The 14,759-nt window shown below is 39.2% G+C and overlaps 1 protein-coding gene across 4 annotated transcripts in view; it reads right to left on the bottom strand.

Moving 5' to 3' along the window:
• epn1b (epsin 1b) overlaps window positions 1-14,759 on the bottom strand; it is an 85,334-nt gene that overhangs the window by 23,998 nt on the left and 46,577 nt on the right. For 3 of the 4 annotated variants that reach the window (XR_009651216.1, XR_009651217.1, XM_060904846.1), the window contains 3 exons: window positions 14,001-14,094; window positions 13,619-13,774; window positions 5,832-5,960 (listed from right to left, as the gene is read on the bottom strand). Coding sequence is in view for 1 of the 4 variants with exons in the window: in XM_060904846.1 (XP_060760829.1) it covers window positions 5,832-5,960; window positions 13,619-13,774; window positions 14,001-14,069 (354 nt within the window). In the remaining 3 variants the exon portion in view is untranslated. Of the gene's footprint in view, window positions 1-5,831; window positions 5,961-13,618; window positions 13,805-14,000; window positions 14,095-14,759 lie in introns of those variants that run through there. The other variant, XR_009651218.1, reaches the window with a different exon arrangement.

Raw genomic sequence — 14,759 nt, 5'->3', positions numbered from 1 at the left:
AAAAGGCAGACCAACGTCACAGAAAGTAGAGAAATATAAGTATTTGGGCTTTTTTTGGCTTAGCGTTTTGAAACTTTGCCAGGAAACACACACAGCACCATCTAATAACCGTGACTGTAACCAAATAAATTTGTTTGATGAGATTGTGAAGTATGTGTTACTCAAATAGCAAACTCTGGTTTAGCTACACGGCATGCTGATGTCACGCTACCTTAAAAGGCCGTTTGAAATGAATGTCCTAAACAACGCCTTTGGCCGAAAGTCCTGTCATATGAGACGCCTGTCTATTCTGACAGCAAGGCAACAACCTGTATTTCTGTTTCCAACACAGCCTATGCGTGTTTGTTTTTTTTAATAATGTAGGTTAAAGGCCAAACTGTATCAATGGAAAAACTTGAGGCTCTTCAGACTCAATTCCGCAAACAAATCTCTGGTAAAACAACAATTTCCCCGAGTATAGTCTGTATTCCACATACTAATAAGCTGAAGGATCAACTAACAGTTATGCTCCTTACTTGAATGTAACGTACTAGCTATCTATTTAGTGAAAAAACAGTGTTTGTGTTTCCAGTGGCAAGTATTGGATTTCCATCATCTTAGTCATTTATAAGCATGGCCATCACTTATAATTAGTCAGATATCATGCTAGCTAGTGAACATAACAGCCCTTTTAGTATGAAGGCTGAAGAACCATCCTACCAACCAGTCTCTCTCATTAGCACACTCATGTAGATAAGAAAGAACCCGTCAACATATTTCATTTAACAGAGAACAGACACGCAAGTTCGTCCTCAAAAGATAAAGAGCCAGCAAAGAAGAAAAGGTCCTGCAAATTTTTCTAATGCAATACAACACTTTCTCAAAGCGTGGTCTGTGGACCACTGATGGTCCACGAGCGACCCCTGGTGGTCTGCGAGTTGATGTCGTAAAATATGTTTTAAATCAGTGTTTCTCAAATCGCCCATGTGATTCCAAAAGCAAAAGTTCTGAGTAGCACAGATGAGTTGTTTTCTATACTGAATAAAGTCTTATGTAAATTCAAATAGTCGCCTATTATTTGCTTCTGACATGAAGCAAGCCAACAGTTTTGCGATACTGCCGATAGCTCAGTCAGTTTAGGTTACACTTTCATATCAAGGTCACCTCTGAACGTGGAGGGAATGTGGAGAAACTACAAGTAAACAAATTAGAGTTAGCATCAAACTGTCAAAGATAATGGATCGGTGAGTGAAGACTGGGTCAGTCAGAAGAAAAGCACAAGAAACATCTGACAAGAGCAAGTGCAAAGACATGATGATTCACTGTTTGAGAAAACAAAGCAGCGCAACCGGATCAATGTGGCCCCCAATATGAGCCAGACATTGCTCACTGGTGCATCAGAATAAGCAGCACATCCCATTAAGTGAGTTGGCAATACTATTTGTAAAACTAATTTCATTAGTGTGTAATTTGTAATACACTGTTGAAGTAGGCTCATTGTTTTTTGTTCGGGATATTTAGGGGGTCTGCAATTTTTTTTTATGGATAAAGTGGTCCTTGGTCTGAAAAAGTTTGAGAAACACTGCAATACAACAACTTTACTACAAATTATAGCTTTACTGACAACTACTTGAATGAAAAAGCAGAATCTTACAATACAATATTTACAAGAATTTCAGAGTTTCTTGTATTTGTGATATCCGTTTTTTGCTTTAATGACAGCGTACACTCCAGCTGGCATGGATTTCGCAAATTTATGCAAAACCTTATGATCCATTTTAGATAAATTCCGTCAGAGTGTTGTCTGATCACGTGCTTCAATAGAAGAGATTAAACATGAGAAAAATCTGACCTTTTGGACGAAGCAGTTAACATGGTCAATATCACACACTTGCTTACATTTAAATAGGGACAGAGAAATAGTGCAGGATCTTAAATATAAATTCAATATTCAAAGATATTGAACATTTACTTAACTTGTTTTAAATATTTCACAATTCTGAAACATTATTTCCAATTAAAAAAATAAATAAAACAGACTTTCAATGTGGTCTCAAACTTTTGGACCCCACTATATCTTAGACTTGGGTGGCGCATCTGGGTTTCAACACATTAAAAATATTTAGCAGTTAAAAATGTGATTCAACTCTTATTTGGCTGTTACAAGAGCCGAGTTAGCATTTAACTTGTGAGATACTGCACTTGGTTAAATACTGTAGGTAAATATACTACATGTAAATCGAGCTGGTTTTCTCTTATTGAGAATTCCTAACTGCAGTTTCTGCGGCTTTCGGGCCTAGTACAACAAAGTACTTTTGAGTAGGTGAAGCTGTCTGATATCCACAAAGCCTCAAGGTGTCTTTGTGCGACACTCTAATAGCGTTAAAGACTGCAAACAAAGGAATAAATTATTTTGTTGGTTAATAAAGCAATTTATATTGATCGAGAAATTTACATCTAGTTAACCCCCCTTACACATATAATAAAAGTGTTGCACACAATTAAAAAAAAAAAGCAGGTAAAAGGTACAACCCCGAATCCAAAAAAGTTGGGACAAAGTACAAATTGTAAATGAAAACGGAATGCAATGATGTGGAAGTTTCAAAATTCCATATTTTATTCAGAATAGAACATAGATGACATATCAAATGTTTAAACTGAGAAAATGTATCATTTAAAGAGAAAAATTAGGTGATTTTAAATTTCATGACAACAACACATCTCAAAAAAGTTGGGACAAGGCCATGTTTACCACTGTGAGACATCCCCTTTTCTCTTTACAACAGTCTGTAAACGTCTGGGGACTGAGGAGACAAGTTGCTCAAGTTTAGGGATAGGAACGTTAACCCATTCTTGTCTAATGTAGGATTCTAGTTGCTCAACTGTCTTAGGTCTTTTTTGTCGTATCTTCCATTTAATGATGCGCCAAATGTTTTCTATGGGTGAAAGATCTGGACTGCAGGCTGGTCAGTTCAGTACCCGGACCCTTCTTCTACGCAGCCATGATGCTGTAATTGATGCAGTATGTGGTTTGGCATTGTCATGTTGGAAAATGCAAGGTCTTCCCTGAAAGAGACGTCGTCTGGATGGGAGCATATGTTGCTCTAGAACCTGGATATACCTTTCAGCATTGATGGTGTCTTTCCAGATGTGTAAGCTGCCCATGCCCCACACACTAATGCAACCCCATACCATCAGAGATGCAGGCTTCTGAACTGAGCGCTGATAACAACTTGGGTCATCCTTCTCTTTAGTCTGAATGACACGGCGTCCCTGATTTCCATAAAGAACTTCAAATTTTGATTCGTCTGACCACAGAACAGTTTTCCACTTTGCCACAGTCCATTTTAAATGAGCCTTGGCCCAGAGAAGACGTCTGCGCTTCTGGATCATGTTTACATACGGCTTCTTCTTTGAACTATAGAGTTTTAGCTGGCAACGGCGGATGGCACGGTGAACTGTGTTCACAGATAAATGTTCCCTGGAAATATTTCTGAGCCCATTTTGTGATTTCCAATACAGAAGCATGCCTGTATGTGATGCAGTGCCGTCTAAGGGCCCGAAGATCACGGGCACCCAGTATGGTTTTCCGGCCTTGACCCTTACGCACAGATTCCTCCAGATTCTCTGAATCTTTTGATGATATTATGCACTGTAGATGATGTTCAAAAACTCTGCAATTTTACACTGTCGACCTCCTTTCTGATATTGCTCCAATATTTGTCGGCGCAGAATTAGGGGGATTGGTGATCCTCTTCCCATCTTTACTTCTCAGAGCCGCTGCCACTCCAAGATGCTTAGTATTTTTTTTTTCTTTTTTAACAGACATCTAATTTTTTAGGTTTGTTTACCTGACATGTTTCGACGTATAACTTCCGTCTTCCTCAGAGTGTCTCCGGATGTTGTTGGTGACGCATCTTTTATCAGCTGATGTTTCTGAAGGCGTGGCCTTCCTGTCTGGATTGACAGGTCGGTCACGCCTTATACTGTCTGTTCGTCCCCTGCAAGATGGCACTCCAGGTATGGGAGAGCATGTATGCTCCCTCATCCCGGTTGATGGTCCTCGGGCTTCGCTTACGGATCTCCATGGCCTCCCTGATCCAGCGCTGATGTTTGTTATCAATACAAGAAAAAATGAACATAAGAAAGAGTGCGAAAAGGAGACAGCTACAAGACAAACCCGAACAATAAAAGAAAAGGCACAACAGGAAAATTATAAGTCAGCTATAACAGATCATTGCAAAAGGGAAAATCACATTATGGACTGGGGGAATGCCAGAGTCATCCGCACAGAAGATAACAAACATCAGCGCTGGATCAGGGAGGCCATGGAGATCCGTAAGCGAAGCCCGAGGACCATCAACCGGGATGAGGGAGCATACATGCTCTCCCATACCTGGAGTGCCATCTTGCAGGGGACGAACAGACAGTATAAGGCGTGACCGACCTGTCAATCCAGACAGGAAGGCCACGCCTTCAGAAACATCAGCTGATAAAAGATGCGTCACCAACAACATCCGGAGACACTCTGAGGAAGACGGAAGTTATACGTCGAAACATGTCAGGTAAACAAACCTAAAAAATTAGATGTCTGTTAAAAAAGAAAAAAAAAAATACTAACTATATTTAATATAAGACATAATGAACGTAATCGAAATAACTCCAAGATGCTCTTTTTATGCCCAGTCATGTTAATGACCTATTGCCAATTGACCTAATGAGTTGCAATTTGGTCCTCCAGCTGTTCCTTTTTTGTACCTTTAACTTTTCCAGCCTCTTATTGCCCCTGTCCCAACTTTTTTGAGATGTGCTGCTGTCATGAAATTTCAAATGAGCCAATATTTGGCATGAAATTTCAAAATGTCTCACTTTCGACATTTGACATGTTGTTTATGTTCTATTGTGAATACAATATCAGTTTTTGAGATTTGTAAATTATTGCATTCCGTTTTTATTGACAATTTGTACTTTGTCCCAACCTTTTTGGAATCGGAGTTGTGTATGTGACAAACCACGATAAAAATTTATGATTATTTGAATTGATGAAATAAATGAATTGTGATTATTATCAGGCTGCATGATCTCTTCATCTTTCCTAATCGTGTTGCTTAAACAGCAGAGGGTGCAATAACGTACAATAGCAGGAATGCACGTGAGTTAACTGTGGGTGGACAAAACTGCTCTAATGCTGCAAAAAACAAAACAACAACAAAAAAAAAAAAAACCACACACGATCTAAAATGTGAAAGCGCTGTTGTGTGACTGTACAAATAAATTTAACAAGAAATCGGAGCTCTCTTTTTACAGACTGCTGAAAGCTAAAGAAAAGGAAATGGAGATAATACAAATGTTCATCAAGTTTATTAAGAAAAGGCCCATTTGTTATGAACTTCTCATTTTTCATGAAAGGACTATTTTAGTTAATAGGCTATTTTACTCCAACCTTTACAAATGTACGGAAATAATTATTGGTTATAAAAAAAATTAAACGTTTTTTTAATTTAATGACAGGAATATTTAATCTGATAAAGAGTAGGAAAATAAAACGTTGCTTTTTTGGGAATAAAATTTCCATTCAATTTTTTTTCAAGAATATTGTGGTAAAATCAAAGTGTGAATTGGATGAATCATTACATGCCTATAAATGACTTGTATTCCAAAAAAATGGGAGATGTATAAAATATGCTCTTTTACTGAACACATTCAGTGCCGTGCCATTCCTAATCAAACTGTATTCTACAGTATTGCTGGTTAGCATGGTATAAAACAACATGTAACCTTGTCAACACTATTGTTGTCAAACACACCTGTGATATAAGCATTCAGCCCAGTGAATATGTTAGTTCACGTACCTGGTCTTTCCCGTCCTTGTCCGTGAAGCGATACTCTATCAGAGGTTTAATAATATGAATATTTTCCTGACTCTGCTTTGGAATGCGGTCAGAACCAGTTTTCAGGAGATACTCTAGTAGCGTTAAAGACTGCAAACAAAGAAAGACATTATTTTGTTGGTTAATAAAGCAATTTATATTCATGATATTCAATACATTACTGAGTTTTCCATAAAATTTCATAAAAGTTACATTCCAACTGCATTAGTTTGTTTTGTATATTCTTTCGAATTAGTGCTAAATAATTTACAGTGGTGCTTGAAAGTTTGTGAACCCTTTAGAATTTTCTATATTTCTGCATAAATATGACCTAAAACATCATCAGATTTTCACACAAGTCCTAAAAGTAGATAAAGAGAACCCAGTTAAACAAATGAGACAGAAATATTATACTTGGTCATTTATTTATTGAGAAAAAATGATCCAATATTACATATCTGTGAGTGGCAAAAGTATGTGAACCTCTAGGATTAGCAGTTAATTTGAAGGTGAAATTAGAGTCAGGTGTTTTCAATCAATGGGATGACAATCAGGTGTGAGTGGGCACCCTGTTTTATTTAAAGAACAGGGATCTATCAAAGTCTGATCTTCACAACACATGTTTGTGGAAGTGTATCATGGCACGAACAAAGGAGATTTCTGAGGACCTCAGAAAAAGCGTTGTTGATGCTCATCAGGCTGGAAAAGGTTACAAAACCATCTCTAAAGAGTTTGGACTCCACCAATCCACAGTCAGACAGATTGTGTACAAATGGAGGAAATTCAAGACCATTGTTACCCTCCCCAGGAGTGGTCGACCAACAAAGATCACTCCAAGAGTGTAAAAGTCGGCGAGGTCACAAAGGACCCCAGGGTAACTGCTAAGCAACTGAAGACCTCTCTCACATTGGCTAATGTTCATGAGTCCACCATCAGGAGAACACTGAACAACAATGGTGTGCATGGGAGGGTTGCAAGGAGAAAGCCACTGCTCTCCAAAAAGAACATTGCTGCTCGTCTGCAGTTTGCTAAACATCACGTGGACAAGCCAGAAGGCGATTGGAAAAATGTTTTGTGGACAGATGAGACCAAAATAGAACTTTTTGGTTTAAATGAGAAGCGTTATGTTTGGAGAAAGGAAAACACTGCATTCAAGCATAAAAACCTTATCCCATCTGTGAAACATGGTGGTGGTAGTATCATGGTTTGGGCCTGTTTTGCTGCATCTGGGCCAGGATGGCTTGCCATCATTGATGGAACAATGAATTCTGAATTATACCAGCGAATTCTAAAGGAAAACGTCAGGACATCTGTCCATGAACTGAATCTCAAGAGAAGGTGGATCATGCAGCAAGACAATGACCCTAAGTACACAAGTCGTTCTACCAAAGAATGGTTAAAGAAGAATAAAGTTAATGTTTTGAAATGGCCAAGTCAAAGTCCTGACCTTAATCCAATAGAAATGTTGTGGAAGGACCTGAAGTGAGCAGTTCATGTGAGGAAACCCACCAACATCCCAGAGTTGAAGCTGTTCTGTACGGAGGAATGGGCTAAAATTCCTCCAAGCCGGTGTGCAGGACTGATCAACAGTTACTGCAAACGTTTAGTTGCAGTTATTGCTGCACAAGGGAGTCACACCAGATACTGAAAGCAAAGGTTCACATACTTTTGCTACTCACAGATATGTAATATAATATGTAATATCATTTTCCTCTATAAATAAATGACCAAATATAATATTTTTGTCTCATTTGTTTAACTGTGTTCTCTTTATCTACTTTTAAGACTCGTGTGAAAATCTGTTGATGTTTTAGGTCATATTTATACAGAAATATAGAAAATTCTAAAGGGTTCACAAACTTTCAAGCACCACTGTACCCTGTCAAGACGTATACAGATAGTGGGACATTTTAGCATGTTTACTGTATTTAGACCTTAAAGTGCCATTCCACCATTGGATGTATTCTTTGGCATAAAATACAATATATTTTATGACAACATGACTAGACAGAGAAATCTTTTAGCTTCAAAATGATATATCAAACAATTTTTTGACAACGACAAGTATATTAATTTTGCGACCAAAGTCACCTACCCTTTTAATTTCCGCGCGGTAGTGAAACGTGATGTCATCGGCAGGTTCCCCTTCTTGTGTACCATGTGTCGGTCTATTTTTAGACCAGGAAACCCCCAAAGTGAGAGAGTCAATTCTCCTCATATATGGGGGCCAAAAAAATTGCAAAAAATTGAGTTAATCTTTCAGTTAGCTAGATTTATTGGTATTTGCTAGATTTATTGGTATTATTTTTATCGCGTTCTATCCGCCATTGCTGATAATATGTGCCACGTCACACGGTACACAAGAAGGGGAACCTGCCGATGACATCACGCGTGGAAATTAAAAGGGTAGGTGACTTTGGTCGCAAAATTAATATACTTGTCGTTGTCAAAAAATTATGTTTGATATATCATTTTGAAGCTAAAATATTTCTCTATCTAGTGATACCATTTATATATGTTGTCAAAATGTATTCTATTTTATGCCAAAGAATACATCCAATGGTGGAATGGCACTTTAACACCTTCCGTAAAAGCAGGGATACACAAATGACAGTTTAACACAGTTGTAGATCAAATTGTTATTTCAATCATAAAAATAACAAAGCCAACATATAATTTTCATTTATTAAACAAGAGAGTCTAATGTTAAAAGATCTTATTTAGAAAGTGTGTGTCCATGTTCAGGTAAAAGGACAATTTAGAATCTGGCGTGAGTTTTCAAAGTAGGAAAACCAAACATCACAGTTTCACATCGGGACATTATCTAAATTGTGAAAGATGGTGGTGGCAGTGTTTTAGTTGAGTCCCTAAACCTCGAGTCTGAGTCCAGTCTCGAGTCCCCAGTGTTCAAGTCCGAGTCAAGTCCACGTCATTAAAGAAAACTGAGTCTGAGTCAAGTCCACTATTGATCCGAGTTGAGTCCGAGAACAAGACTCCAACCACACCATTTGACGGTGGCTGTTTCAGCACAATTAACATTAGTTTGTTCCTGAACATGACGTATGAACAGGTGAATGTGCTTCTCTTTGTTGGCACGTGTGGTGTAGTGGTTAGCACGGTCGCCTCACAGCAAGAAGGTTCTGGGTTCGAGCCCCATGGCCGGCGAGGGCCTTTCTGTGTGGAGTTTGCATGTTCTCCCCGTGTCTGCGTGGGTTTCCTCCGGGTGCTCCGGTTTCCCCCACAGTCCAAAGACATGCAGTTAGGTTAACGTTGGGCGGCCTTAGGCTGAAGTGCCCTTGAGCAAGGTACCTAACCCCTGACTGCTCCCCGGGCGCTCTAGTGTGGCTGCCCACTGCTCTGGGTGTGTGCGCACGCGCGCATGTTCACTGCTTCAGATGGGTTAAATGCAGAGGATGAATTTCACTGTGCTTGAAGTGTGCATATGACAAAGGTTTCTTCTTCTGTCAGAGATGGTTGGGAGACGGATGTACGTGCAGAAGGTGTGTTTATTAATACAAGTGAAGACAGGTAAACAATCCAGAACAGCAGGGAAACAGGCAATAGGTCAAGCGAGGCACAAACAGACTATAACAGACTCTGCAGAATCAAAGACGAGAAACAGGAAATCAGGGATCAGGAAACCAAACAAGGAAATAAGGCTCGGTAGTGTGTCAGCAACGCAACTCAATACTTCTCAAAGTAAGTGTTTTTTCACAGTTTTCATATCGGCGCACTGATTGCGCCTTAATCCTGTGCAGGTGGGAGTCGTTTATGGCACACATGCAAGAGTCTGCTTGGCGCGTGCACTGTCCGGAGCGCGCCCGAGAGTCTCTCTGATGCATGCACCAAGGCACACAGGTGTGACACTCACACAAAATTAGTACAAAAATTAATGTAGATTTAAATATCTTATGCCAAATTATGATGGCATGTTACAAAAACTAAAAAAAAAAAAATCTGAGTCCTTGTCTCCAGTTTACAAGTCCAAATGCAGTTAATGCACGAGTCTGAATCAGTGATCAAGTCAAGTGTCCTTAAAATTAGGGAACGAGTTGGACTCGAGTACTACAAGCCTGGGTGGCGGCGGCATCATAGTTTGGGGCTGTTCTGAGGCCATGATATGAACACATCTCTGAATTCTAACTTGTATGAGCAGATTTTAAAGGCCAATGTCAGCTTTTCTATCTGTGACCTAAAGCACAGGAAATGGTGTGTCTTGACCTCAACATGGCGTTAAATACGTATGTCAGTCTAATCAAGAAAAATGAAAGGAAAGCTTGAAGAAAGAACAGGTCAAAATTTGTCCAAGTCCATATGCAGGACGAATCAACAGTGACACAATGACTGTGTGAATCTGGAAAATGCAGGTACTGTACAAGGGAATAATAAAAATGAATAAATTTAAAAAAAAAAGGGGGGGGGGGGGGAAGGTGGAAATAAATAAATAAAATCCAGCGCAAAGCTATTACATCTCTCTCATGCTTATTACATACAATCAGAAAACAACACTATCCACAATTGAATAATACATTTTACTTATGATGTGAGGACAGACCACCACAGTTTGTAGCCAAACTGTTGACCAGTGACACTGATAAATGACACAAACATGATAAGTTACACGAGAAACTTTGCTAGAGGATAATCATCAAATGCTTGTTCATTTCTCTTCCACTCACACTCTTTAGCTTACCCAGTTTCTGGGCAATAAAACATACACTCACTGGCCACTTTAATAGGAACTTGTTCTTGATTCCTGTTCTTGGCTGCAGGAGCGGAACCCAATGTGGTCTTCTGCTGTTGCATGCCGAGATGCTTTTCTGCTCACCACAGTTGTAAAGACTGATTATACGAGTTACTATATCCTTCCTGGCAGCTCGAACCAATCTGATCATTTTCCTCTGACCTCTCATCAACAAGGTGCTTGTTTCCACCCACAGAACTGTCCCTCCCTCTTTTTTTTGCACCATTCTGTGTAAACTCTAGAGACTGTTGTGTGTGAAAACCCCAGGAGATCAGCAGTTTCTGAAATACTCAAACCAGTCCATCTGGCACCAACAACCATGTCACAGTGAAAGTCACAAAGATCACAATTTTTCCTATTCTGATGTTTGATGTGAACATTAACTCAAGTTCTTGATTTGGATCTGCATGATTTTATGCATTGTGCTGCCGTTAAGGGATCAGTTGATTCGATAACTGCATAAAACAGCAGATGGATGGGTGTTCCTAATAAAGTGGCCAGTGAGTATGTTTTATTGAACATTGGTATTTCTCCTCCTGTAGGACCGTTATACTGCTACAACCTCTCATAGCAGCATGTCAGTGAGGTATAAACATGAACAAATGGAGGCACTTTAGGTATATCAGACACTTGCTGGCCGTGCTGTGAAAATTGTGCATGCAGACGCTCATTTAAGTTCCCAAATCCGTCATTGCTTAACTCTTGAATATTTTCTATTGTGAACACTATCATTTAAAAGCTTATAATCTCTGCTTTCCAAATAAATTTCTCTCATTAAAATCTGTTCAGTACTTTGGGAGTAACGGCAGGTTGAAGTCGGTACGACAGAGTAAAAACTCTGCTCACGCGACGTTGGGAAACTGCCGGTGCTTTTTGAGTCACGGGAAAGCGGTCGGGCTCTCTCTCTCTCTCTCCTGATCGGTTTCCCACTGGATTACTCGTGAATATCAATCAGATAACTTTTATAGGGATGTTCTCTCGCCCTCACTGTTTCTGATGAAGTATTCAGCAAAATTTTCCCTCTGATCGTTTCGATGTTGTGCTTCATGGGAGACTTCAAAGTGAGTTGAGTTTTCACAGCTTTACTGACTTATTTTTTTCAAATCAAACTGATTCAAGTAAATAAATAACTGTTTTAGAATATAACTAGTTGTTTTGATGAAAAATATTGAGATCTTAGTGGTTGGAATGTGATTTAAAAAAAAAAAAGTCAGAAACGCAAGTGTCAATTTCAGTTCAGTTAATGTGAATTGTTTATTGGATATGACTCAATTTTTCCACTTTGAAGAAGAGAGTGTACTGATAAAATGTTTACCTAATTACCATAATTAATACTAATTTGCATAACTGTTTTTTACTAATTTTTCAAACTTTGTATTTAGTATACAACCATCCATGTGCTGCCAATTTCCATGCAAATATCCTGAAGAATAAAGTTAAGAAAAACCATGTTCTCATTGCTTACTGAGGCCCATTTTGGACCATGTGACCCTCATACAGAACATTACAGCAGTTTTCTAAAAATTAAGCTGCTTTTTCAATCTTTGATTTGTAATATCTCAAGAACGGATAAACATTTTAATTCTGTAAAAAGCAATTTGTTCTGCATTCAATTCTGGATTCAACATTGCACAGTTGTACTCAAGATGCCGTGAGCTTGTTACCCTGCGATGTGCTAACTCGGACTACAACTCTGTGGAGGTGGGTTTAATTTATATATTTCATTGATTGATGTGAGGGGCAAACAAAAAAGTATTTAGCCATCAGAAGTAGCCTACTCCTGGTCAAATCTTTTTTTCTGCGCATTGCAGATGTTCAATTGACGGTAATTCAATAATTTATTTAGCCTATCTGTTTACTGGTTTGCCTGATAAAAGACGTGCAGCCAGAGCTACGGTAGCCCTTAATGCATATGGGTGGAAATAAGATAAGCTATTAAAAGAGCCATATGAAATGTGTAACAATAACGTATTGTCTTTTTGTTTCTCTATTATGAAAGCCCTCTATTTCCACTTCTAATTTTACCATCAGAGCATTTTTTTTAAATTTTATTTTTATTTCGCGTGCTCGCTTCAAATTTTTCCTGAAAAAAATCAGAGAACCAACTAATTAAATTGGTGTGGCCATAGTAAGAATTGTATCTTATTTCCTCATCAACTCATTCAGCTCAAAACAAACATGACCCCAACAATAAAAATAGGTACCCTATGCGTACATGTGGCTACTGCTTAGAAATAAAAAAATTTCTGATACCACGTCCATACAGTAAATATAGCATATGCATTTACTATGAGGCAATAGTCACAAAAATGAATTAAAAAAAAATTTTCACAAAAGTAAAATATACCAAGTGTCTGTACTTTATTATTCTACTACTCTTACTTCTTACAGTTTTTGAAACTGAAACCTCCGAACTGAGGCCGACATACACGTGTTGTCGCCATGACCGACACTCTTATTTCCCGGAAAAGGCCTGGCACTAGAGCTCAGTGGTCTCTTTTCAACAACTTACTGTAACAACTCGGAAGTGCGTCACATCTACATCACACAATGGGACCACTGGTCAAAGGCGGCGAAGAAAGGGGAACAACCTGGAGTACATTTTAAAATAGGAACGCACTTTCCCTCAGTAATAAGCATAAACATGTCTGAAAGCGTTTCCTTTAGTCTAGTCCATTTATTTCGAATGGTGAACCGAATTGTATACTCACCAGCCATTTTAATTGGAACATGTGTATGCGCAGTGCACGACTGTTACACTCATTCTTATATCACGATGACACTGTGGCTATAGCCTCAAGCAGTAGCCACAAAAACATTCATAGTATTTGTTAATGCAGTGGTTGATCTTTTACTCAACTTATATGCACCAGCAGTGAATCCTGCTATTAAAAAGAATTGCTCACTGAACACAGCAACCTTAAAACAACAAATAATTTAATAGTAAGGGAGTCTGAGAGCTAAATTTTATTCTTCTCAATCTTTACCAATCTTCTTTTGTCTCCTTTCAGTCCTCCACCCTCACCTTGTATACATGCCTCCAGTTCTTGTCATCGTTCAGGCGCTTCCACAACATTCCCATTATTTCGTTGCACGCCACCACGTTGTAGGTCAAGTCTGAGATATCTGCCATCTGCGAGCTGGATGGCCCCCAGGGGTCATTAGAGGTCGCCTCTCTCACCTAGAAAACACAAGTGAAGTCCCAGCTGCTCTACAGTTGGAAACATCACTCAATGAGCCTCACTGGAAATTCTTACAACACTGCCTGACTGAATACACCACACCTAGTGTAGGGTATAAATGAAAACAGGAACGTTAAGGATATTCACTGACTGCAAGAAGTGACTGAAACCGAGCGAATGATTTTCTGCACGAGCAAAAACAGTGACAATAACGGTCTCCCTTACCTTCACTTCAGCCTCAGAGAAATTCTGAACAAGATTCTTCAGGGTTCTACGTATCATTGACTGGGTCATGGTACCAGGTGTGTTACCTACAATGCTTTAAATGGAAACAGGACAAAAGAACAGTGTGAGCAAAGGAACCTGTAATGACAAAGACTTGTATCCAATTGACAGATGCATTTCATTCCACTATTATGCGGACGACAGTCAGATCTATGTCCCTCTTAAAAGGAATGATGCACACCCTGTCACGCCATTGCTCAAGTGTTTTGATGACATAAAGGCCTGGACGGCTCTTAACTTTTTAAATTTTAATGAAAATAAGACAGAGGTGATGGTATTTGGAGGCACCACTGGGAACCCCCCGTAGATCTGGGGTCCTTGGCCAATTATATTAAGCCAACCATCACCAACCTAGGGGTTAAAGTGGACGCTGATCTTAAGCTCAATGGTCAGATCAGGGCAGTCGTTAAATCTGGCTTTTTCCAGTTGAGGCAGCTGGCCAAAATAAAGCCAATTCTTTCTAGGCAGCACTTTGAGACCGTAATCCATGCCTTTGTCATCATTCGGGTGGATTACTGTAATGCACTCTATATGGGGGTTAGTGGGTCCTCCATCGCCTGTCTCCAGATGGTACAAAATGCTGCCACGTGTCTTAATTGGCACACATAAATATGAGCATATTTCCCCCTCATTTTAGCCTCATACCACTGGCTACCCATACAGTTTAGCAGAGGTGGAAAGAGTACTAAAATATTATAC

Source organism: Neoarius graeffei, chromosome 22, assembly GCF_027579695.1.
Source record: "Neoarius graeffei isolate fNeoGra1 chromosome 22, fNeoGra1.pri, whole genome shotgun sequence".
In the NCBI taxonomy this organism is placed as follows: Eukaryota; Metazoa; Chordata; class Actinopteri; order Siluriformes; family Ariidae; genus Neoarius; species Neoarius graeffei.
The sequence above is the reverse complement of the archived record's forward strand: the minus strand, read 5'-3'. Positions and strand labels throughout refer to the sequence as shown.